Source organism: Anomaloglossus baeobatrachus, chromosome 11 (assembly GCF_048569485.1).
Source record: "Anomaloglossus baeobatrachus isolate aAnoBae1 chromosome 11, aAnoBae1.hap1, whole genome shotgun sequence".
Lineage (NCBI taxonomy): Eukaryota > Metazoa > Chordata > Amphibia > Anura > Aromobatidae > Anomaloglossus > Anomaloglossus baeobatrachus.
Window position 1 is genome coordinate 18886301 of NC_134363.1, and position 26202 is coordinate 18912502.

Sequence of the window (26202 nt, forward strand, 5' to 3'; positions counted from 1 at the left end):
ATCTCTTAGTACAGAGTGATATTAGCTCACTGACAACTCTGCTGGCACCTAGTGGTGACTATGCTGTACTACTCCAGGTCATCTCTTAGTATAGCGTGATATTAGCTCACTGACAACTCTGCTGCCACCTAGTGGTGACTGTGCTGTACTACTTCAGGTCATCTCTTAGTACAGCATGATATTAGCTTACTGACAACTCTGCTGCCACCTAGTGGTGACTATACTGTACTACTCCAGGTTATCTCTTAATACAGCGTGATATTAGCTCACTAACAATTCTGCTGCCACCTAGTGGTGACTATGCTGTACTACTTCAGGTCATCTCTTAGTACAGCGTGATATTAGCTCACTGACTACTCTGCTGCCACCTAGTGGTGACTATGCTGTACTACTCCAGGTCATCTCTTAGTACATCATGATATTAGCTCACTGACAACTCTGCTGCCATCTAGTGGTGACTATGCTGTACTACTGCAGGTCATCTCTTAATACAGCGTGATATTAGTTCACTGACAACTCTGCTGCCACCTAGTGGTGACTGTGCTGTACTACTTCAGGTCATCTCTTAGTACAGCGTGAGATTAGCTCACTGACTACTCTGCTGCCATCTAGTGGTGACTATGCTGTACTACTCCAGGTCATCTCTTAGTACAGCATAATATTAGCTCACTGACAACTCTGCTGCCACCTAGTGGTGACTATGCTGTACTACTCCAGGTCATCTCTTAATACAGCGTGATATTAGCTCACTGACAATTCTGCTGCCACCTAGTGGTGACTATGCTGTACTACTCCAGGTCATCTCTTAGTACAGCGTCATATTAGCTCACTGACTACTCTGCTGCCACCTAGTGGGGACTATGCTGTACTACTACAGGTCATCTCTTATTACAGAGTGATATTAGCTCACTGTCTACTCTGCTGCCACCTAGTGGTGACTATGCTGTACTACTCCAGGTCATCTCTTAGTACAGAGTGCTATTAGCGCACTGACAACTCTGCTGCCACCTAGTGGTGACTATGCTGTACTACTTCAGGTTATCTCAGTACAGATTGATATTAGCTCACTGACAACTCTGCTGCCACCTAGTGGTGACTGTGTTGTACTACTCCAGGTCATCTCTTAGTACAGAGTGCTATTAGCTCACTGACTACTCTGCTGCCACCTATTGGTGACTGTGCTGTACTACTCCAGGTCATCTCTTAGTACAGAGTGCTATTAGCTCACTGACTACTCTGCTTTCACCTAGTGGTGACTATGCTGTACTACTCCAGGTCATCTCTTAGTACAGGGTGATATTACCTCACTGACAACTCTGCTGCCACCTAGTGGTGACTGTGCTGTACTACTCCAGATCATCTCTTAGTACAGCGTTATATTAGATTACTGACTACTCTGCTGCCACCTAGTGGGGACTATGCTGTACTACTTCAGGTCATCTCTTAGTACAGCGTGATAATAGCTCACTGACTACTCTGCTGCCACCTAGTGGGGACTATGCTGTACTACTACAGGTCATCTCTTATTACAGAGTGATATTAGCTCACTGACTACTCTGCTGCCACCTAGTGGTGACTATGCTGTACTACTCCAGGTCATCTCTTAATACAGCGTGATATTAGCTCACTGACAACTCTGCTGCCACCTAGTGGTGACTGTGCTGTACTACTTCAGGTCATCTCTTAGTACAGCGTGATATTAGCTCACTGACTACTCTGCTGCCACCTAGTTGTGACTATGCTGTACTACTCCAGGTCATCTCTTAGTACAGCATAATATTAGCTCACTGACAACTCTGCTGCCACCTAGTGGTGACTATGCTGTACTACTCCAGGTCATCTCTTATTACAGAGTGATATTAGCTCACTGACTACTCTGCTGCCACCTAGTGGGGACTATGCTGTACTACTACAGGTCATCTCTTATTACAGAGTGATATTAGCTCACTGACTACTCTGCTGCCACCTAGTGGTGACTATGCTGTACTACTCCAGGTCATCTCTTAGTACAGCGTGATATTAGCTCACTGACTATTCTGCTGCCACCTAGTGGGGACTATGCTGTACTACTACAGGTCATCTCTTATTACAGAGTGATATTAGCTCACTGACTACTCTGCTGCCACCTAGTGGTGACTATGCTGTACTACTCCAGGTCATCTCTTAGTACAGCGTGATATTAGCTCACTGACTACTCTGCTGCCACCTAGTGGGGACTATGCTGTACTACTACAGGTCATCTCTTATTACAGAGTGATATTAGCTCACTGACTACTCTGCTGCCACCTAGTGGTGACTATGCTGTACTACTCCAGGTCATCTTTTAGTACAGAGTGCTATTAGCTCACTGACTACTCTGCTGCCACCTAGTGGTGACTATGCTGTACTACTTCAGGTTATCTCAGTACAGATTTATATTAGCTCACTGACAACTCTGCTGCCACCTAGTGGTGACTATGCTGTACTACTCCAGGTCATCTCTTATTACAGAGTGATATTAGCTCACTGACTACTCTGCTGCCACCTAGTGGTGACTATGCTGTACTACTCCAGGTCATCTCTTAGTACAGAGTGCTATAAGCTCACTGACTACTATGCTGCCACCTAGTGGTGACTATGCTGTACTACTCCAGGTCATCTCTTAGTACAGCATAATATTAGCTCACTGACAACTCTGCTGCCACCTAGTGGTGACTATGCTGTACTACTCCAGGTCATCTCTTATTACAGAGTGATATTAGCTCACTGACTACTCTGCTGCCACCTAGTGGGGACTATGCTGTACTACTACAGGTCATCTCTTATTACAGAGTGATATTAGCTCACTGACTACTCTGCTGCCACCTAGTGGTGACTATGCTGTACTACTCCAGGTCATCTCTTAGTACAGCGTGATATTAGCTCACTGACTACTCTGCTGCCACCTAGTGGGGACTATGCTGTACTACTACAGGTCATCTCTTATTACAGAGTGATATTAGCTCACTGACTACTCTGCTGCCACCTAGTGGTGACTATGCTGTACTACTCCAGGTCATCTTTTAGTACAGAGTGCTATTAGCTCACTGACTACTCTGCTGCCACCTAGTGGTGACTATGCTGTACTACTTCAGGTTATCTCAGTACAGATTTATATTAGCTCACTGACAACTCTGCTGCCACCTAGTGGTGACTATGCTGTACTACTCCAGGTCATCTCTTAGTACAGAGTGCTATTAGCTCACTGACTACTCTGCTGCCACCTATTGGTGACTGTGCTGTACTACTCCAGGTCATCTCTTAGTACAGAGTGCTATTAGCTCACTGACTACTCTGCTGCCACCTAGTGGTGACTATGCTGTACTACTCCAGGTCATCTCTTAGTACAGCGTTATATTAGATTACTGACTACTCTGTTGCCACCTAGTGGGGACTATGCTGTACTACTTCAGGTCGTCTCTTAGTACAGCGTGATATTAGCTCACTGACTACTCTGCTGCCACCTAGTGGGGACTATGCTGTACTACTACAGGTCATCTCTTATTACAGAGTGATATTAGTTCACTGACTACTCTGCTGCCACCTAGTGGTGACTATGCTGTACTACTCCAGGTCATCTCTTAGTACAGCGTTATATTAGATTACTGACTACTCTGTTGCCACCTAGTGGGGACTATGCTGTACTACTTCAGGTCGTCTCTTAGTACAGCGTGATATTAGCTCACTGACTACTCTGCTGTCACCTAGTGGTGACTATGCTGTACTACTACAGGTCATCTCTTATTACAGAGTGATATTAGCTCACTGACTACTCTGCTGCCACCTAGTGGTGACTATGCTGTACTACTCCAGGTCATCTCTTATTACAGAGTGATATTAGCTCACTGACTACTCTGCTGCCACCTAGTGGTGACTGTGCTGTACTACTCCAGGTCATCTCTTAGTACAGCGTTATATTAGATTACTGACTACTCTGCTGCCACCTAGTGGTGACTATGCTGTACTACTCCAGGTCATCTCTTAGTACAGCGTGATATTAGCTCACTGACTACTCTGCTGCCACCTAGTGGGGACTATGCTGTACTACTACAGGTCATCTCTTATTACAGAGTGATATTAGCTCACTGACTACTCTGCTGCCACCTAGTGGTGACTATGCTGTACTACTCCAGGTCATCTCTTAGTACAGCGTGATATTAGCTCACTGACTACTCTGCTGCCACCTAGTGGGGACTATGCTGTACTACTACAGGTCATCTCTTATTACAGAGTGATATTAGCTCACTGACTACTCTGCTGCCACCTAGTGGTGACTATGCTGTACTACTCCAGGTCATCTTTTAGTACAGAGTGCTATTAGCTCACTGACTACTCTGCTGCCACCTAGTGGTGACTATGCTGTACTACTTCAGGTTATCTCAGTACAGATTTATATTAGCTCACTGACAACTCTGCTGCCACCTAGTGGTGACTATGCTGTACTACTCCAGGTCATCTCTTAGTACAGAGTGCTATTAGCTCACTGACTACTCTGCTGCCACCTATTGGTGACTGTGCTGTACTACTCCAGGTCATCTCTTAGTACAGAGTGCTATTAGCTCACTGACTACTCTGCTGCCACCTAGTGGTGACTATGCTGTACTACTCCAGGTCATCTCTTAGTACAGCGTTATATTAGATTACTGACTACTCTGTTGCCACCTAGTGGGGACTATGCTGTACTACTTCAGGTCGTCTCTTAGTACAGCGTGATATTAGCTCACTGACTACTCTGCTGCCACCTAGTGGGGACTATGCTGTACTACTACAGGTCATCTCTTATTACAGAGTGATATTAGTTCACTGACTACTCTGCTGCCACCTAGTGGTGACTATGCTGTACTACTCCAGGTCATCTCTTAGTACAGCGTGATATTAGCTCACTGACTACTCTGCTGTCACCTAGTGGTGACTATGCTGTACTACTACAGGTCATCTCTTATTACAGAGTGATATTAGCTCACTGACTACTCTGCTGCCACCTAGTGGTGACTATGCTGTACTACTCCAGGTCATCTCTTAGTACAGAGTTATATTAGATTACTGACTACTCTGCTGCCACCTAGTGGTGACTATGCTGTAAAACTTCAGGTTATCTCAGTACAGATTGATATTAGCTCACTGACAACTCTGCTGCCACCTAGTGGTGATTATGCTGTACTACTCCAGGTCATCTCTTAATACAGCGTGATATTAGCTCACTGACTACTCTGCTGCCACCTAGTGGTGACTATGCTGTACTACTCCAGGTCATCTTTTAGTACAGAGTGCTATTAGCTCACTGACTACTCTGCTGCCACCTAGTGGTGACTATGCTGTACTACTTCAGGTTATCTCAGTACAGATTTATATTAGCTCACTGACAACTCTGCTGCCACCTAGTGGTGACTATGCTGTACTACTCCAGGTCATCTCTTAGTACAGAGTGCTATTAGCTCACTGACTACTCTGCTGCCACCTATTGGTGACTGTGCTGTACTACTCCAGGTCATCTCTTAGTACAGAGTGCTATTAGCTCACTGACTACTCTGCTGCCACCTAGTGGTGACTATGCTGTACTACTCCAGGTCATCTCTTAGTACAGCGTTATATTAGATTACTGACTACTCTGTTGCCACCTAGTGGGGACTATGCTGTACTACTTCAGGTCGTCTCTTAGTACAGCGTGATATTAGCTCACTGACTACTCTGCTGCCACCTAGTGGGGACTATGCTGTACTACTACAGGTCATCTCTTATTACAGAGTGATATTAGTTCACTGACTACTCTGCTGCCACCTAGTGGTGACTATGCTGTACTACTCCAGGTCATCTCTTAGTACAGCGTGATATTAGCTCACTGACTACTCTGCTGTCACCTAGTGGTGACTATGCTGTACTACTACAGGTCATCTCTTATTACAGAGTGATATTAGCTCACTGACTACTCTGCTGCCACCTAGTGGTGACTATGCTGTACTACTCCAGGTCATCTCTTAGTACAGAGTTATATTAGATTACTGACTACTCTGCTGCCACCTAGTGGTGACTATGCTGTAAAACTTCAGGTTATCTCAGTACAGATTGATATTAGCTCACTGACAACTCTGCTGCCACCTAGTGGTGATTATGCTGTACTACTCCAGGTCATCTCTTAATACAGCGTGATATTAGCTCACTGACTACTCTGCTGCCACCTAGTGGTGACTATGCTGTACTACTCCAGGTCATCTCTTAGCACAGATTGATATTAGCTCACTGACAACTCTGCTGCCACCTAGTGGTGACTATGCTGTACTACTCCAGGTCATCTCTTAGTACAGCATAATATTAGCTCACTGACAACTCTGCTGCCACCTAGTGGTGATTATGCTGTACTACTCCAGGTCATCTCTTAGTACATCATGATTTTAGCTCACTGACAACTCTGCTGCCACCTAGTGGTGATTATGCTGTACTACTCCAGGTCATCTCTTAATACAGCGTGATATTAGCTCACTAACAATTCTGCTGCCACCTAGTGGTGACTGTGCTGTATTACTTCAGGTCATCTCTTAGTACAGCGTGATATTAGCTGACTGACTACTCTGTTGCCACCTAGTGGTGACTATGCTGTACTACTCCAGGTCATCTCTTAGTACAGATTGATATTAGCTCACTGACAACTCTGCTGCCACCTAGTGGCTACTATGCTGTACTACTCCAGGTCATCTCTTAGTACATCATGATTTTAGCTCACTGACAACTCTGCTGCCACCTAGTGGTGACTATGCTGTACTACTCCAGGTCATCTCTTAGTATAGCGTGATATTAGCTTACTGACAACTCTGCTGCCACCCAGTGGTTACTATGCTGTACTACTCCAGGTCATCTCTTAGTATAGCGTGATATTAGCTTACTGACAACTCTGCTGCCACCTAGTGGTTACTATGCTGTACTACTCCAGGTCATCTCTTAGTACATCATGATATTAGCTCCCTGACAACTCTGCTGCCACCTAGTGGTGACTATGCTGTACTACTCCAGGTCATCTCTTAATACAGCGTGATATTAGCTCACTGACAACTCTGCTGCCACCTAGTGGTGACTGTGCTGTACTACTCCAGGTCATCTCTTAGTACAGAGTGATATTAGCTCACTGACAACTCTGCTGCCACCTATTGGTGACTGTGCTGTACGACTCTTTGTCATCTCTTAGTACAGCGTTATATTAGATTACTGACTACTCTGCTGCCACCTAGTGGGGACTATGCTGTACTACTCCAGGTCATCTCTTAATACAGCGTGATATTAGCTCACTGACAACTCTGCTGCCACCTAGTGGTGACTGTGCTGTACTACTCCAGGTCATCTCTTAGTACAGAGTGATTTTAGCTCACTGACAACTCTGCTGCCACCTATTGGTGACTGCTGTACTACTCCACGTCATCTCTTAGTACAGCGTTATATTAGATTACTGACTACTCTGCTGCCACCTAGTGGGGACTATTCTGTACTACTCCAGTTCATCTCCTAATACAGCGTGATATTAGCTCACTGTCTACTCTACTGCCACCTAGTGATGACTATGCTGTACTACTCCAGGTCATCTCTTAGTACAGCGTGATATTAGATTACTGACTACTCTGCTGCCACCTAGTGGTGACTGTGCTGTACTACTTCAGGTTATCTCAGTACAGATTGATATTAGCTCACTGACAACTCTGCTGCCACCTAGTGGTGACTATGCTGTACTACTCCAGGTCATCTCTTAGTACAGGGTGATATTAGCTCACTGACAACTCTGCTGTCACCTAGTGGTGACTATGCTGTACTACTCCAGGTCATCTCTTAGTACAGCGTGATATTAGATTACTGACTACTCTGCTGCCACCTAGTGGTGACTATGCTGTACTACTTCAGGTCATCTCTTAGTACAGATTGATATTAGCTCACTGACTACTCTGCTGCCACCTAGTGGTGACTATGCTGTACTACTTCAGGTCATCTCTTAGTACAGCGTTATAGTAGATTACTGACTACTCTGCTGCCACCTAGTGGTGACTATGCTGTACTACTTCAGGTCATCTCTTAGTACAGCGTGATATTAGCTCACTGACAACTCTTCTGCCACCTAGTGGTAACTATGCTGTACTACTCCAGGTCATATGAGTACAGCGGGACAATAGGATCCGTGATGTAGGGTTCTCCTTAACCCAAATCAGCACCTTTGCAGCAAAGCAACATTGTAATGCACTCGGTAGGGTTGAATAAACAGGTCCATCCTGGTAAATCAGTTCTCCAAACATGGATCCAGATTAAGTCAATTACGTCAAAAAGCTCCTCTCTTGATAGAGAACAAAAATATACCCATAATACAAATACGGCAATCAGAATAAATATCTAGAGCAACAACCAAACCCCAGTGATGGATACTTACAAGGAGGCATCTGAGGAGTGCAGTTATCAGTGTCACAACATGCGGTCACCATCTTGATTATTCCATGCTCTGTGCTTATGCTGCCCTTTTGATGACATTTGCTTGTAGGTGTGCACGACCTGACAAAGGATTCAATTGTTCTTCCACCTACATAGAAAACATAACAGAGATGAGCGAGGGTTTCATAATTCAATTTCAACAGCGTAACAGAATTTTTCCCAAAAATTTAACTCACAGCAAAGTACTCAAAATGTACTAAAAAGATTTGTGCACAACCCTGAGGTTTTGCAGGACTGTATCCAACTAGCGTTGAGCGAGTACCCAACTCTTCGCATTCGCTACATTGATAACGTGTCCTGTTTACTACGTGCGTATTCATTCTGAATAGTGTGTGCAATGAAAGTCAATGGGGAAAAACTCGCAATGTAACGAGTAACCCGTATTCTGCACTATTCGCTACTCCCATGAATAGTGCGGCATTCCGGTAACTCATTACTTCGCGATTTTTTTCCCCATTGACTTGCATGACACTCGCTATTCGGAATGATTACGCGCATATTAGACAGTACTCGTTTTGAGTATAGCGAGTACTAATAGTTAGGTACTCGCTCAACCCCTTCCAAGCTGTTTAATTCAAACAAAGTGTTAAGCGGGCTTTACACGCTACGATATCATTGCCGATATCGCTAGCGTGCGTACCTGCCCCCATCTTTTGTGCGACATGGGCATATCGCTGTCCTCCACGCACAAAATCGCGCACCCCCGTCACACAGACTTACCTGCTCTGCGACGTCACTCTGGCTGGCGATCCGCCTCCTTTCTAAGGGGGCGGCTCATGCGGCGTCACAGCAACGTCACATGGTAGGCGTCCAATAGAAGCGGAGGGGCGGAGATGAGCGGGACGTAAAGATCCCGCCCACCTTCTTCCTTCTGCCTAGCCGGTGGATGGAGGTAAGGAGATGTTCCTCGCTCCTGCGGTGTCACACGTAGCGATGTATGCTGCCGCAGGAACGAGGAACAAGATCGCTAATGAGCGTTAAACGATTTTTTGTTTTAGGACGACCTCTCCGCGGCAAACGATTTTGGCCACTTTTGCGATCGTTTTAGGTCGCACAAAAGTGTCACACGCTGCGATATCATTAATGACGCCGGATGTGCGTCACTAACGGCGTGATCCCGATGATAAATCATTAATGATATCGTAGCGTGTATAGCCTGCTTTAGGGTTTATTTGGATGTTGTTTTTTTTGTGTACAAGTGCCATCTAAGTTTTTCCCAGATAACATTTGTACCTATAATAGTGAATGAGGTATTTTCTATTTTTATGATTTTCAGTGGAGTCATTTCCAAATAATGGATCAAAAAAAAAAAATCAAAAAAAAAAATCGACAATGCAAGTCTATGGGCTTGTGCAAAAATTGGACAGCAGTTGCATTTGATCCAACGATGTTATGGACTGGTAGAAAGGAAAAAAATACATATATATATAATTATACATTATTTTTACACATACACACATATATATATATATATATATATATATATATATATATATATATATATAAAATGTATAGTATGTGTGTAACACTGAAACTCTTCAAATTCGAATCAAGCTCTGATAGAATCCTGATGACACTTTTGAAATTCACTCATTAAACATGGTCCATTTTTCTTGAAGGTGAAAAAAATTGGTGTGAATGAAGCCTTAGTATCGTGAAAGTAACCTCCCAATATTTAGCTGTAGGTAAATGGATTGTAACTGGTCTTAAGTGCTGTTCTGTCACACGCTATCTGCAAAGTTTATTCAATGTGTTATACATTTCTCTCCCTTTCTCCATTGCTATAGTGTGAGCTGTAAAATATTTTAGTTATTCATATTCTCCATTACAAATGGCTGCTGCATTTGTGGCGCCCCTGACCTGGTCAGGCACCACTGAGTACTGCACCCATGCTGGGGACAGTACAATACAGGTAATCCAGAAGGCTGACCGGGGTGTGGAACACAGGCGCATAGTGATCAGGTCTCACACATGTACCCATGAGAGGACCCCTGGGGATCCCAGGAGGGGGAAAAGCCTTGACCTTCACTGGAATAGTGGAGGGGGCCAAAAGCCTCCATCTCCTCTCAAGGGGTGTGGTAAGAGAATCTGGTTGCTAGGTGGCGTAGGCAAGAACAGGAGAGGAGGGGCAGTGAGTCAGTTAGAGCAGAACTCCATAGGGCTCAGTGAGGAGCAGACCTGTGGGGCTGTTGCTGTCTAACAGCGCCCGCGCAGTGGCTACTGACGGGGGAGAACGGTCAACTAGGAGTGCTACCCGAAATCCATCTTCAGCTAGAGAGAGAGCAACGGAGTGGGAAGTAAGGAGACTGCTGGAGAGTACCAGGCCCAAACGGGCGGCAGATCCCGAAGCGGAGATAGATCCAGCTTTCTTTTGCTAAACCTGCCGGTGTGGGGCTCTCAAAGCCCACGCCACAACACCACAAAAAGCCGCAGCCACGTAGCCACAGTTAGGGCCCATAGCTCACAGGAGGCAAGAAGCTGGAGTGATCTGGCCCAGGCGACAAGCACACGGCGAACGAAGGGGAGAGAGGCTGCAGCATCTTCCCTGGGTGACCCCCATAGGGACTCAAAGTCGGGGTCACCCCAAACCACCAAGGGCTAAGGAAGGCGAGTTGGTAGTCACCCTCATAAAGTCAGCCTGAAGGATACCTGGTTCCCACCTGGTTCATCCCAGCTACGCCCGGGTTACTCACCCTGCCACCTGAAGTGAGTAAAAACCCTGAAAGACATTCTGCCTGTGTGGAGTTATTCTGCGCCTTGTGGTACTACGCACCTACATCGGGCCCTGGGGCTTGCCTCACTCTCAGGAGGCTATTCCAACTAACTGCACATACCATCAGCCCCAGGCGACCCTCAACCTGCAGTGGCGGTCCCTACTGGCCGCAATACTGAGAGTGGCGTCACGACAAGAAGAAGATCTCCTACCTGTGACCAGATCCAGCTGCGTGGAGTCCCTGAAGGTAATGCACCGACACTACACCTGTGGGGCTTCACATCTGGCGTCACGAACAGGATAAGGACTAGACCTGTTCAGACAGGTGACCATGTGCCTGGGCGGTCCGCTTGGAAAATTGGAAGCGCCGCCATATTGCCACCATGAAAAGCGCGCTGAAAAACAACAGCAGCCCGCGCTGGAAGAAGTTACCGCCCACGAAGGGGTGTGGCTACCCAGAGATCCCCTGCAGAGTTCTGACCTTGCCAGCTATGAGAGTGGAAGCGTCCAGAGACGTCGGGACAGAAAGGGAGCCAGAAGCCTGCTGCTGGGAGAGGAGCTGCTGAAAGAGGCAGAGCAGAAACTGAACAGCTTGCTATCGGAGGCAACGGCGAGTCCACAGCTGGAGAGTCGTGCAGAAGAGGGCGCAGAAGAAATGGCGTCTGACCGCAGAAATCCAGAACCGGGCTCCGCTGCCTGGTGGTATCGGGAGCTGGCCCAGTTCTGCGACCGACTGGAGACCCGGGTTGTGGAGCAGATCCGGGAAGATCGAATGGAAATGCTGGAGATGACCGCGGCGGTTCGGGCCTATGAAAGGAGAGCCGCGCGCCGAGTGCCAGACAGGACGGCGATGACGCAGACCCCGATGCTGCCACCGGTGGGTGAGTCGAGTGATGCCCCGGCCAGCGCCAGTGCCCCGACCCCTGCTGCCACGCCCGCGGTCCCCGAAGAGGCGTCCGGTGCGGCGACGCTGAAGCAGGCCGCCGCCACGCCAGGTGCGGCCTTCCAAGTCCCAGCGGCCGCAGCGATGCCCTGCTCGGCCCACCAAGACCCGGTCCCTGCAGCAACGCCCAGTCCGGCCTGCAAAGAACCGGCTGCCACCGCGACCCTCATCCGCGCCGCTGGCGTAACGCTGACCCAGGCCGCCGCCCTGCTAGGCCCGGCCCGCCGAGACCCCACCGCCGCAGCAACGCTCGTCCGCGCCGCAAGTGAGGTGCTGAACCAGGCCGCAGCCACGCCAGGCGCGGCCCGCCAAGCCCCGGCCGCCGCAGCGATGCCCTGCTCGGCTCACCAAGACCCGGTCCCTGCAGCGACGCCCAGCCCAGCCTGCACCGATTCCATCGCGACAGCGACGCCGATCCAGGCCGCCGCCATGCCAGGCGCGGCCCGCCAAGACCAGGCCGCCGCCATGCCGGGCGCGGCCCGCCAAGACCAGGCCGCCGCCATGCCGGGCGCGGCCCGCCAAGACCAGGCCGCCGCCATGCCGGGCGCGGCCCGCCAAGACCAGGCCGCCGCCAAACAGGGCGCGGCCCGCCAAGACCAGGCCGCCGCCATACAGGGCGCGGCCCGCAAAGAGATTGCATCACCGTTTACCCCGGCCTGCAAGGCCAGAGCAGACACCGCTCCCCAGTCCAAAGAGGTCCCTGCTAGGAAGACCCTGATAGGAGAGGACCCCGAATACTGGAAGCTGAAGGCTGACCTAAAGGCCCAGTTCCCACAAGAGATGGTGGATCGGTATCTGCTCCCTCCGCATACCCCCAAGGAGATTCAGGCAACCCCTGCAGCCGCGCCAGAGAGTCCACCGCCCAGACCAGCTGAAGAAAGCCCATCCCCAGCACTGCCACCAAAGGAGTGCCAAGAAGAACTAAGGGGGAGAGGAGGCCAGGCAGCTGAGGAGCTGACTCCGGAGCCACCGGCAGTGGAGCAATACTCAGAGCCGGAGATGTTACCCTATTCCCGTTGGGATGAGGAGGACTTGACACCGTCTGCTGATGAAGACCAGCCCAGAAACCTTACCTGGGGCCCTGCAGGCATTGAAGTAACAGCCCAGCAAAACCCAGCCCGCAAGACAAGGCGTCGCAACAGAACAACGCTGTCCCCTGCACCACAGTCTCCGGAGCAGAGAGAAGTCACGGCCAGAGACCTACAAGAAAAAAGGTTCCTGAGAAGAGCCCAAGCACAGGTCAGAGGACCCCTTTGCAGAGGAGTAGTGGAGGATTTCAATTTGAGAAGTGGATATGGATTCATTGTAGCCCCTGGTATCAAAGAAGGGATATTTGTCAACAGAAGAGATGTGAACGCTCATCTGCCTAGAGGACACCCTGGCAGAAACTTAAAGATGGGAAATACAGTGCAATTCACTATGCATGAAGGCGAAAGAGGATTGTATGCGCTTGATGTAGCACCATGTTCCAAAGAAGAAAGAAAAGACAGAGATAAAGAAACAGATGCAGCAAAGGAAACAGATGAAGATAGAGAAAGCAGAGACAAGGAACTTGCAGATGAGACAACAACAGATGAAGAAAGAGGCCAAGAAAGCAACAGGTGCCGCAGCCCTACAGGCCCAAGCCCTGGTGAAATGGAGGAGTAAAGGAAAGTAAGAAGTTCAGCAGTTAGAAAGTTAAAGTTTCGAAAAGTTTTGTTTTGCAACGTTCTCAAGTTCAAGTAATGTGCCCACAAAAACTATTGTGAGAAAACCATAAACCTTAAGGCTATGAACTGGCTATAGCCACAAACTCTCGCAGTGTAAATAGTTACACCAAAAAGGCACCACCACCACTAAAGTCAGCCTGTTTAGGGGCTTTGCTCGTCTGCAACCAGGAGGAGCCCGTCCGTATATAGGGCCTTGGCTCACCTGCAACCAGAGAGCATGCCTGTTTATGGGGCCTGGCTCTCCACCACAAAGAGGGTACCTGGTCAGCACCAACTGTGGAGGCCGCCTCTGCATCCTGCCAGAAGAGGCTGAAGGCGCGGATCCACCAGGCCAGGTATACCCTGAAAACCACCAGCCCAAGTAAGCCGCCTCTACATCCTGCCAGAAGTGGCTGAAGCCGCGGCCAACGTGAAAGGGTTTTGGGTGGGTTAACGGACTTGTGGGTGGAGGGTGGTGATGTATGGTACCTGGTGGTTTTAAATGTTTTACCATGTTTTTACTGTTTTATGCATTTTAAAATGTTGTCTTGCAGCCCGAGGACGTGCTGGTGATAACTAAGGGGGAATGTGGCGCCCCTGACCTGGTCAGGCACCACTGAGTACTGCACCCATGCTGGGGACAGTACAATACAGGTAATCCAGAAGGCTGACCGGGGTGTGGAACACAGGCGCATAGTGATCAGGTCTCACACATGTACCCATGAGAGGACCCCTGGGGATCCCAGGAGGGGGAAAAGCCTTGACCTTCACTGGAATAGTGGAGGGGGCCAAAAGCCTCCATCTCCTCTCAAGGGGTGTGGTAAGAGAATCTGGTTGCTAGGTGGCGTAGGCAAGAACAGGAGAGGAGGGGCAGTGAGTCAGTTAGAGCAGAACTCCATAGGGCTCAGTGAGGAGCAGACCTGTGGGGCTGTTGCTGTCTAACAGCGCCCGCGCAGTGGCTACTGACGGGGGAGAACGGTCAACTAGGAGTGCTACCCGAAATCCATCTTCAGCTAGAGAGAGAGCAACGGAGTGGGAAGTAAGGAGACTGCTGGAGAGTACCAGGCCCAAACGGGCGGCAGATCCCGAAGCGGAGATAGATCCAGCTTTCTTTTGCTAAACCTGCCGGTGTGGGGCTCTCAAAGCCCACGCCACAACACCACAAAAAGCCGCAGCCACGTAGCCACAGTTAGGGCCCATAGCTCACAGGAGGCAAGAAGCTGGAGTGATCTGGCCCAGGCGACAAGCACACGGCGAACGAAGGGGAGAGAGGCTGCAGCATCTTCCCTGGGTGACCCCCATAGGGACTCAAAGTCGGGGTCACCCCAAACCACCAAGGGCTAAGGAAGGCGAGTTGGTAGTCACCCTCATAAAGTCAGCCTGAAGGATACCTGGTTCCCACCTGGTTCATCCCAGCTACGCCCGGGTTACTCACCCTGCCACCTGAAGTGAGTAAAAACCCTGAAAGACATTCTGCCTGTGTGGAGTTATTCTGCGCCTTGTGGTACTACGCACCTACATCGGGCCCTGGGGCTTGCCTCACTCTCAGGAGGCTATTCCAACTAACTGCACATACCATCAGCCCCAGGCGACCCTCAACCTGCAGTGGCGGTCCCTACTGGCCGCAATACTGAGAGTGGCGTCACGACAAGAAGAAGATCTACCTGTGACCAGATCCAGCTGCGTGGAGTCCCTGAAGGTAATGCACCGACACTACACCTGTGGGGCTTCACACATTCCCTGTTTGTGCTTTTACACAGGCTATATTGCTGGTGCATTGCATCATTATACCAGCAATCAGAGTAATAAAAGTAAGGGGTACTTTGCACGCTGTGACATCGCTAGCTGTCCCCGCCCCCCCCCCCCGTTGCACATGCGATATCTTGTGATAGCTGCCTCAGCGAACATTATCGCTATGGCAGCTTCACATGCACTTACCTGCCCTGCAGCGTCGCCCTGTCCGGCGACCCACCTCCTTCCTAAGGGGGCGGGTCATGCGGCGGCCAATAGAAGCGGAGGGGCGAAGATGAGCGGGGACGTAACATCCCGCCCACCTCCTTCATTCCGCATAGCCGGTGGAGGCAGGTAAGGAGATGTTCCTCGCTCCTGCGGCTTCACACACAGCGATGTGTGCTGCCGCAGGAATGAGGAACAACATCGTATCTCCTATTGGTGCGACATTATGAAAATGACCGAAGCTACACAGATCACTGATTTTCGACGCTTTGCGATCGTTTATCAGCGCATCTAGGCTTTACACATTATGACATCGTTACCGGCGCCGGATGTGCGTCACTTTCGATTTGACCCCGACGATATCGCAGTAGCGATGTCGCAGCGTGCAAAGTACCCCTTAGTGTCCCATTCAAAGACTAAAGGAAAAAAAAAAAAGGATATAACTGTCTCTGTCTGCCTCTCTCCCAATGTCTGTCTGTCTGCTTCTCTCCCCAGCCGACTCTTTATCCATTTCTTTAAATTTTCCTGTCAAAACATAGTCTACGACGTTTCCTGAGTCACATGGGGCATCTGTGCAAAATTTTGTGATAGATGGGACTATGCAGATTCCTTTAGCGGACATACACACAGACACACACACACACAGATAGATATATAGAAATTATATATATTATATATATATATATATATATATATATGTATATATATCTAAGTTTATGCATTTGGTACTGTTGAGTCCATGAGTCCAGAAAAACCTGCTATATAAAACTGTCACCCTAGTTAACCACTTAGTTAACATTGTAAAAAAAAATAAATAAAAAAAAGAAAAACATGGCAAAAAAATGTGTTTTCGTAATACTGTTGACAAAAAGTAGAATAAAACATGAGAAAAAGGTTGTAATTAAATAAAAATCGAATAACTGAAAACGGGATTTGTCCCACAAAAAACAAGCTACCATACGGCTCCATCAGTGAAAAAAAATACAAAAAGGTATAGCACTCCGAATACAGCAAAGTAAAAACTATTTATATTTCTAGAAAATTGTTTTTCTGGCATAAAAGAGGCAAAAGAAAGAAAAAAAAACCAAGATAAATGTGGTATCTCTGTAATAATACTGACCTTAAAAGGGAACCAATCACAAGGATTTTTGTATATAAGCAAAAGCCAGTGCTATACTGGCACTATCAGGCTGATTCTATACATACAGCGCTATACTGGCACTATCAGGCTGATTCTATACATACAGTGCTATACTGGCACTATCAGGTCGAGTCTATACATACAGTGCTATACTGGCACTATCAGGCTGATTCTATACATACAGCGCTATACTGGCACTATCAGGCTGATTCTATACATACAGTGCTATACTGGCACTATCAGGCTGATTCTATACATACAGTGCTATACTGGCACTATCAGGCTGACTCTATACATACAGTGCTATACTGGCACTATCAGGCTGATTCTATACATACAGTGCTATACTGGCACTATCAGGCTGATTCTATACATACAGTGCTATACTGGCACTATCAGGCTGATTCTATACATACAGTGCTATACTGGCACTATCAGGCTGATTCTATACATACAGTGCTATACTGGCACTATCAGGCTGAGTCTATACATACAGTGCTATACTGGCACTATCAGGCTGATTCTATACATACAGTGCTATACTGGCACTATCAGGCTGATTCTATACATACAGTGCTATACTGGCACTATCAGGCTGATTCTATACATACAGTGCTATACTGGCACTATCAGGCTGAGTCTACACATACAGTGCTATACTGGCATTATCAGGCTGATTCTATACATACAGTGCTATACTGGCACTATCAGGCTGAGTCTATACACACAGTGCTATACTGGCATTATCAGGCTGATTCTATATATACAGTGCTATACTGGCACTGTCAGGCTGATTCTATACATACAGTGCTATACTGGCACTATCAGGCTGAGTCTATACATACAGTGCTATACTGGCACTATCAGGCTGAGTCTATACATACAGTGCTATACTGGCGCTATCAGGCTGATTCTATACATACAGTACTATACTGGCACTATCAGGCTGATTCTATACATACAGTGCTATACTGGCACTATCAGGCTGATTCTATACATACAGTGCTATACTGGCGCTATCAGGCTGATTCTATACATACAGTGCTATACTGGCACTATCAGGCTGATTCTATACATACAGTGCTATACTGGCACTATCAGGCTGATTCTATACATACAGTGCTATACTGGCACTATCAGGCTGATTCTATACATACAGTGCTATACTGGCACTATCAGGCTGAGTCTATACATACACTGCTATACTGGCACTATCAGGCTGAGTCTATACATACAGTGCTATACTGGCGCTATCAGGCTGAGTCTATACATACAGTGCTATACTGGCACTATCAGTCTGATTCTATACATACAGTGCTATACTGGCGCTATCAGGCTGATTCTATACATACAGTGCTATACTGGCACTATGAGGCTGAGTCTATACATACAGCGCTATACTGGCACTATCAGGCTGATTCTATACATACAGTGCTACACTGGCACTATCAGGCTGATTCTATACATACAGTGCTATACTGGCACTATCAGGCTGATTCTATACATACAGTGCTATAGTGGCACTATCAGGCTGATTCTATACATACAGTGCTATACTGGCACTATCAGACTGATTCTATACATACAGTGCTATAGTGGCACTATCAGACTGATTCTATACATACAGTGCTATACTGGCACTATCAGGCAGATTCTATACATACAGTGCTGTACTGGCACCATCAGTCTGATTCTATACATACAGTGCTGTACTGGCACTATCAGGCTGAGTCTATACATACAGTGCTATACTGGCACTATCAGGCAGATTCTATACATACAGTGCTGTACTGGCACCATCAGTCTGATTCTATACATAGTGCTGTACTGGCACTATCAGGCTGAGTCTATACATACAGTGCTATACTGGCACTATCAGGCTGAGTCTATACATACAGTGCTATACTGGCACTATCAGGCTGAGTCTATACATACAGTGCAATACTGGCACTATCAGGCTGAGTCTATACATACAGTGCTATACTGGCACTATCAGGCTGAGTCTATACATACAGCGCTATACTGGCGTTATCAGGCTGATTCTATACATGCAGAGCTATACTGGCACTATCAGGCTGAGTCTATACATACCTGTAGTGGTCAGCTCGGATGTTTAGGTTTTGAAATCCAAGAAAGTAAAGGTTATAAAATTAGCTGCTTGTTGAGTGACAGCAGCTGAGTATCAGATAATATCTGGGAGAGGGTTTCATACTTATCCCCACCCCCTGTTATAATTAGCATAAGTATTGTACAGATGACCTAGCAGGACCTGTGTGAGGTCATACCCATGGGAACAGAAGGGGCGTGGCCTCAGCTAACATAGCTGATACCAGGAAGAAACATTATTTTTCTGTTAGCTGAGGCCCCGCCTCTTCTGGTCACATGGGTATGACCTCAAAAACTCTGCTAGGTTGATTGCATAATACTTATGCTAATTCTACCAGGAGGAGTGGATAACTATGAATCCCCCCTCCAGATACCTGATCTACAGCTGCTGTCACTCAAGAAGCTGCTGATTTTATAAACTTTACTTTCTTGGATTTTAAAACCTAAACACCTGAGCTGAGCACTACAGGTATGTACAGACTCAGCCTGATAGCGCCAGTATAGCACTGTATGTATAGAATCAGCCTGATAGTGCCAGTATAGCACTGTATGTATACAATCAGCCTGATAGTGCCAGTATAGCACTGTATGTATAGAATCAGCATGATAGTGCCAGTATAGCACTGTGTGTATAGACTCAGCCTGATAGTGCCAGTATAGCACTGTATGTATAGAATCAGCCTGATAGCGCCAGTATAGCACTCTATGTATAGAATCTGCCTGATAGTGCAAGTATAGCACTGTATGTATAGAATCTGCCTGATAGTGCCAGTGTAGCACTGTATGTATAGAATCAGCCTGATAGTGCCAGTATAGCACTGTATGTATAGAATCAGCCTGATAGTGCAAGTATAGCACTGTATGTATAGAATCTGCCTGATAGTGCCAGTATAGCACTGTATGTATAGAATCTGCCTGATAGTGCCAGTATAGCACTGTATGTATAGAATCAGCCTGATAGCACCAGTATAGCACTGTATGTATAGACTCAGCCTGATAGTGCCAGTATAGCACTGTATGTATAGAATCAGCCTGATAGTGCCAGTATAGCACTGTATGTATAGAATCAGCCTGATAGTGCCAGTATAGCACTGTATGTATAGACTCAGCCTGATAGTGCCAGTATAGACTGTATGTATAGAATCTGCCTGATAGTGCCAGTATAGCACTGTATGTATAGAATCAGCCTGATGGTGCCCGTATAGCATTGTATGTATAGACTCAGCCTGATAGCGCCAGTATAGCACTGTATGTATAGAATCAGCCTGATAGTGCCAGTATAGCACTGTATGTATAGAATCAGCCTGATAGTGCCAGTATAGCACTGTATGTATAGAATCTGCCTGATAGTGCCAGTATAGCACTGTATGTATAGAATCAGCCGGATAGTGTCAGTATAGCACTGGCTTTAGGTATATACGAAAATCCTGGTGATTAGTGTGCTTTAAGATAAAAACTGACTTATCACATTTACGACACAGTGAACAGTGTAAAAAAAAACAACCAAAAAATAAAAAAACAATTCCTGAATTGCTGTTTCTTCTTGATATGCATCACATAATAGAATATAACGCGATCAAAATATGTTTGTTGCCCAAAATGGTATCAATAAAAACTACTACTTAGCCCTCACGTAACTGTCAACATAAAAATTAAAAAAAACAAAAAAAAACAAAAAAAACTATAGCTTTCAAAATTTGGTGATGCAAAAATTTTTCTTTTGTAAAAAAGCGTTTTTAAATGTGATAGTAGCCATACATAAAAAATAACTTATATAAATCAGGTATTGCTATAATCGTACTGATCGGAGGAATAAAGCTGCCCTATCACTTATACTGCAAGATGAATGGCATAAAAAATAGTAATAAAGACAATTCTTTAACTGCTGATGATTTGTTTATTCTGTCTCCCAAAGATTGTAGTATCTGGCGGCTCACATTTATACTGCGCTCTACATTGGGGGATTAAACCAGGAATAATATCTAAATCTCTTAAAAATGTGATTCAGACAAGATTTCTAAAGTGGATTCAATGTAATGAGGCCGAGGAGTCACTTCAAACTCCCGTCTGGCCTGTGGTCCATCTTTGTACACCTCTTTTTAGATGTGCACAAAAGTGCAGTCAACATCATTTTTTTGCATCTCAGAAAAATGGACACCACTGAACTGAGACCAAATGAATTCTGGAGTAACTCTGCTGCGTCATTACTGAATGAATCCACCTGAATCACGTAATTCCGAGATGCAGATGGAAACCCTGGAGTAAGTGCTCAGCATAGAGCGCAGGATAAATGTGAACTGATCCAAAATGTTCTGTACCCCAAACTGCCACCAAACAGCATTCAACCCGCAAATAAACTAGTCCTTACTCAGATCCGTCATGTTAATAGAAATATAGGGTCTTTCTACATTACCGGTAGACCATAGGCTCTGTAAAAGTGTTATGGCTCCACCCCAAAAAAATAAATTCAGCAAAATCTGTGCTTCCAAATCCAAATTCTGAGTCCCATACTGTGCCTAAACTATATTTAGAATCCACATGTTTGGCATTTCTGTAGTTAGTGGAGCCTGGTTAATTTATGGGGTGCATGTCTCCAAAAGCATGACCTGGGCACAATTTATTGGCACTACAATGTACTGGGCACTACAATGTACTGGGCTGATTTGCAATTTTTACTCAGCAACAAGCATTGCTGTTTGTTTCTGAAAAATATCCATGGAGTCAAAATCATTGCTACACCAGACAAATTCCTTTAGGGGTGTAATTTTCAAAACGAGGCATTTGAGAGGGATTCTGCTCTTCTAGCACTTAAGGGCTCTGTATATGGAGCCCAAAAGCTATTGTATTAAAATTTGTAATCCGAGTCAAATTGCGCTCTTTCCATCCTGAGTCTCGCAGTGTGGCTTAGCAGTACTGTACAGCCACATGTTGAGTATTGCCATGTTCAGCAGAAACTGTGTAACAAACTTTTTGTGCAATTTTGACCTACTTTATTTTGTGACATGGCACCAACAAACCATAACAGCAAAATTTGGGGTTAAAATATTTGTGAAAAATAGGATTTTTATTTTCATGAACAAACATTATAAAATTCTGTGAAGCAACTGGGGGTTCAAGGTGCTCGCCACACATCTAGACAAGTTCCTTGAGGGGGCTTAGTGTGCAAAATATGGTCACTTGTGGGGGTTTCCACTGTTTAGGAACATCAAGGGCTCTGCAAATGTGACATGGTGTCTGCTATAGATTCTAGACAAATTTGAGTTCAAAAAGTCAAATGGTGCAATCTTTCTTTCCAAGCCCTGCCGTGTGCTGCCCAGACCAGGGGTGGGATTCAAATTTTTAACAACAGGTTCTCTGTAAACCCCGCCCATTTGAAAACCACACTCATTCTGTAACCACACCCATTCTGTTAGCCACACCCATTTTCACGCACTTTCCTCAACCAAAAAATACAAGTAATTTAAAGTAAAATCTCCTTCCCTTCCTATACCTTCACCCTCCTGTCCAGCACCAGTTGTTCCAGTCACTGACAGTCATATTGTATTAAACTGTTTTTCTACAGTTTTTAAAAATTATTACTAAAGGAGCCCTGCTAAAATTGGAATGGATGACCTTCCCCATACAGATCTCATCCCATGTGGCTCCTTTCCCCCTATAGATCCCATCCAAATATGGCCTCTTTCCCCCCTGCAGATCCCATCCCATCATGGCCTCTTTCCCCAGCAGATCTCATCCCATGTGCTCCTTTTCCCCTGCAAATCCTGTCCCATATGGCTCCTTTTCCCATATAGCTCCCATCTTATGTGGCCTCTCCCCATATAGCCACATATAGCTCCCATCATATATGGCTTCCTCTCCCCATATAGCTGCCATCTTAATGCGGCTCATCTTCCTGCACCCCTGCATCTTCGGCTCACTGAGCGCTTACCTGCTCCAGGCACCGGCAGCTTCTCCTGTATCTCCCGTCCTCCGTGGCACTCAGCAGACACACTGACGTTAACAGATGGCAGGAGGAGCAGCTACCTCCCCACGCTGCCGTGACCTCTCTGCAGCATCAGCGCGTCGCTGCACACCGGGTCAGGGAGCAGACAGGCTGCACTGAACCCGAAAGTGTGGCGAGGAGGTACGGGGATTCATTTGTGTTAGAGTCTTAAAGACACTAACACAAATGAATACAGGGAACCGGATCACCGCAGCTGTTTCTTGCCGCTTCAGGGAACCGGCTGCTATTTTAACAACTGGTTCTCCAGAACCGGACAGGACTGGCTGAATCCCACCCCTGGCCCAGACAGTAGTTTTCCATCATGTGTCAGGTATCAGCATATTCTGGAGAAATTGCACAACAATGAACTTTGAACCCTTCTAACTTCATAACAAACAAAATTTTGTTTCATAACTTGCACTGATGTGAAGTCGACATGTGGGAAATGTTATTTATTAATAGCGATGATCGAATACGTCGAATATTCGGCTATGCCCATATTCGCCGAATAGGTCAGCACTATTCGACTATTTGCGAATATTCGATGCGCAATGTAAGTCTATGGGAAACCCGGATAGTTGCTATAGGCTTCCCATAGACTTACATTGTGCATCAAATATTTGCATAGCGGCAACCTATTTGTCGGATATTCACGAAGCCGAATATTTGTGATATTCGATCATCCCTATTTATTAACTATTTCCTGTGACATAACTCTCGAATTTAAGAGCATAAAAATTAAAAGTTTGTAAATTGCAAATTTTTCGCTAAATTTCTCATATTTTTACAAATAAATAAAAAAAAAATATCAACCTAAATTTACAGCTATCCTAAAGCACATTACGGATCACCATAAACAGGATAACAACCAAGACCGGGATCACTGTAGCTTATGTGGTAGATATTATCGGCAAGTACCGGAAGAAAGCAGTGCTTTAGGCCCCCTTCACACGTCCGTGCCTCCGGTACATGCTAGGTCCATTTCTGCATGTACCGGAGACACGGGCACACGTTTACCCATTAAAATCAATGGGTATATGTGCACGCACGTGTTCAGCCATTGGCCCGTGCCTCCGTGTGGAGCAGACGTGTGCCCTTGTGCTCCAAACGGAGGCATGTCCGTTTTTCTCCGGCAGCACTGGTGTCACACGGCCCACACCTGTAAGACACGGATGTAGTGTGGATGCGGTCCCACGTGACACGCGCCGGAGAAACACATGCGTCATTATAAAAATAAAAAAAAAAAAAAAAAAAAACACAAACTCTCACCTCCACCATACCTGCAGTCTCTGTCGCGGCTGTCACCTGCATCCGACCTCCAGTGAATTTGAACAACGCATCTTCTTCACTGGGGGCCGGAAGCAGCGTCAGCGGGGCGTGGCCTGTGCCGGACACTGTCATTCAGCACCACAGAAAGCTACGGAAGAATCAGGTAAGGCGGGACTTTCCGTTCTCCGTGTATTATTACGTATAACACACGAAGAACACGCATGTGCCACAAACATGGAACATGGGGAGCAAACCACCCCTTTAATACGTCTGTGAAAAAACGGTTCGTTTTTTTCACGGACTTTTTGAAGGGGGCCTTAAATAGGAAGGACACAGCTGCATGTGGCAATTAGGAACCTGAGCTCTTAAGTCCTGCTCACAAGTGTGCAGGAATAACTCCTGCAGAGCTGAAGACCAGTGAACCTGAACCAGCCGACGCCCGGCTCTGGCTGAAAAATCCAGAATCCAGCCTCAGGTTTTGCTTGTCAGATTCTGTTCTGTGGTGTGAACAGTCTGACGATGCCATGCCAGCACGTTTTTGCAGAGCCGAACATTTCAAGACACTAGTCTACCCGCATAGCATGTTAGCACGCCCTTCTGAGCATGCGATTCAGTGCTCAGCATCACTGCCCGTGCTGATGCCCATGATGAATTAACAGTCTGTTCTTCGGAGTATTTTTCATTAAACTCATAAATTACATCCCCCTTAACACTAGAAGTCCCAGAGAGGGGTCATTTAACATTTCTACCTTTGGAACCCAGAGACGGGTCGAATGACCTGAAGGATTTTAGCTAACATCCTATAATCACCGTCTTTTGTTCTGTAATTAAGGCCATTACTGTCGAACCACAGGAGGTTGTTGTTTTCCCATTGAGTTGAGCCATTTAGTTTCTAATTAGTTCTATTCAGTTTGGACTAAGGGTCATTTGACCCTCTTTCAGGACTTCAGGGGGGAGCTCGACATTTCTGGGACTTCTAGTGTTAATGGGGCTGCAGCCAACATTCTACTCCCTGTTCTGCAACTAAAAGATAAGAAACCTCAGCCACCTCCCACCCAAAAAGAAATAAGTCAGTCTTACGAAGAAATGAATGGTTTCTTTTCAAACCTAAAGACGGAGAAGACATCCGAATTATGTAATCAATGGAAGTTATCCCAAGTATCATAAATATTTATGGTGTCCAGGCTCTTTTCTATATTGTATCCATTGTGCACACACAATTATAGCCAGGTATTTTCATCATGGTCAATATTTTAGTTTACAAGCCTACCCCTGTATCTAATGTAATTGCCCTAAACAAGACACCTGAGGCACATGCCATGGTTGGGTTGACCCCATCCCTTAAATATGTCACTGAATACAAGTTGAACTGCAAACTATAAATAATCCAAAATATTTTATTAAGCAATCACATCATAAAAAGGAGTATACCAAAGTCTACTTAAGATACCCTGTAACAAATTAAAGGACATAAGGAGAAAATACCTCACTAAGTGGGGACCGAAATCGGAAGAGGGTTACATAATGTTCATGCCATAGTCAAAAGAAGGTAAAGTGCATAAGTGTCCAACATTTGTTCTATATGTCTCACATAAGCTTCCCACAAGACATTTACATTAATCCCCCACAGTATATAGTCCGGGAAACCAGATAGGTAAAGCCCTTCCCTCTATATGCTGGCACTGACAGCACCTAAGGTGTACAATAAATGGGGAGGCAAACCTACATAGGCATAAGTACATACCCAGGGACTGTGACTGGTAGGGAGATGATTCGCGGTCCAAGCCCGACGTACGTTTCGGGTACCTTTTTCAAAGGCCACCACACAAAAATATTTTGGATTATTTGTACTCCATTGTGTGTTCTTTAACACATATATTATATGGTTTAGCAGGAGTTGATCCTGTGATTGGGAATCTACACATTATG

General features: G+C 46.2%; 1 protein-coding gene across 2 annotated transcripts in view; it reads right to left on the reverse strand.

Annotated features, from left to right (window-relative positions):
• Positions 1-26202, reverse strand: part of LOC142256187 (phospholipase A2 inhibitor 25 kDa subunit-like) — a 46282-nt gene that overhangs the window by 11761 nt on the left and 8319 nt on the right. For both annotated transcript variants that reach the window (XM_075327742.1, XM_075327741.1), the window contains one exon: positions 8417-8563. In XM_075327742.1, coding sequence (XP_075183857.1) covers positions 8417-8563 — 147 coding nt within the window. The remainder of the gene's footprint in view (positions 1-8416; positions 8564-26202) is intronic.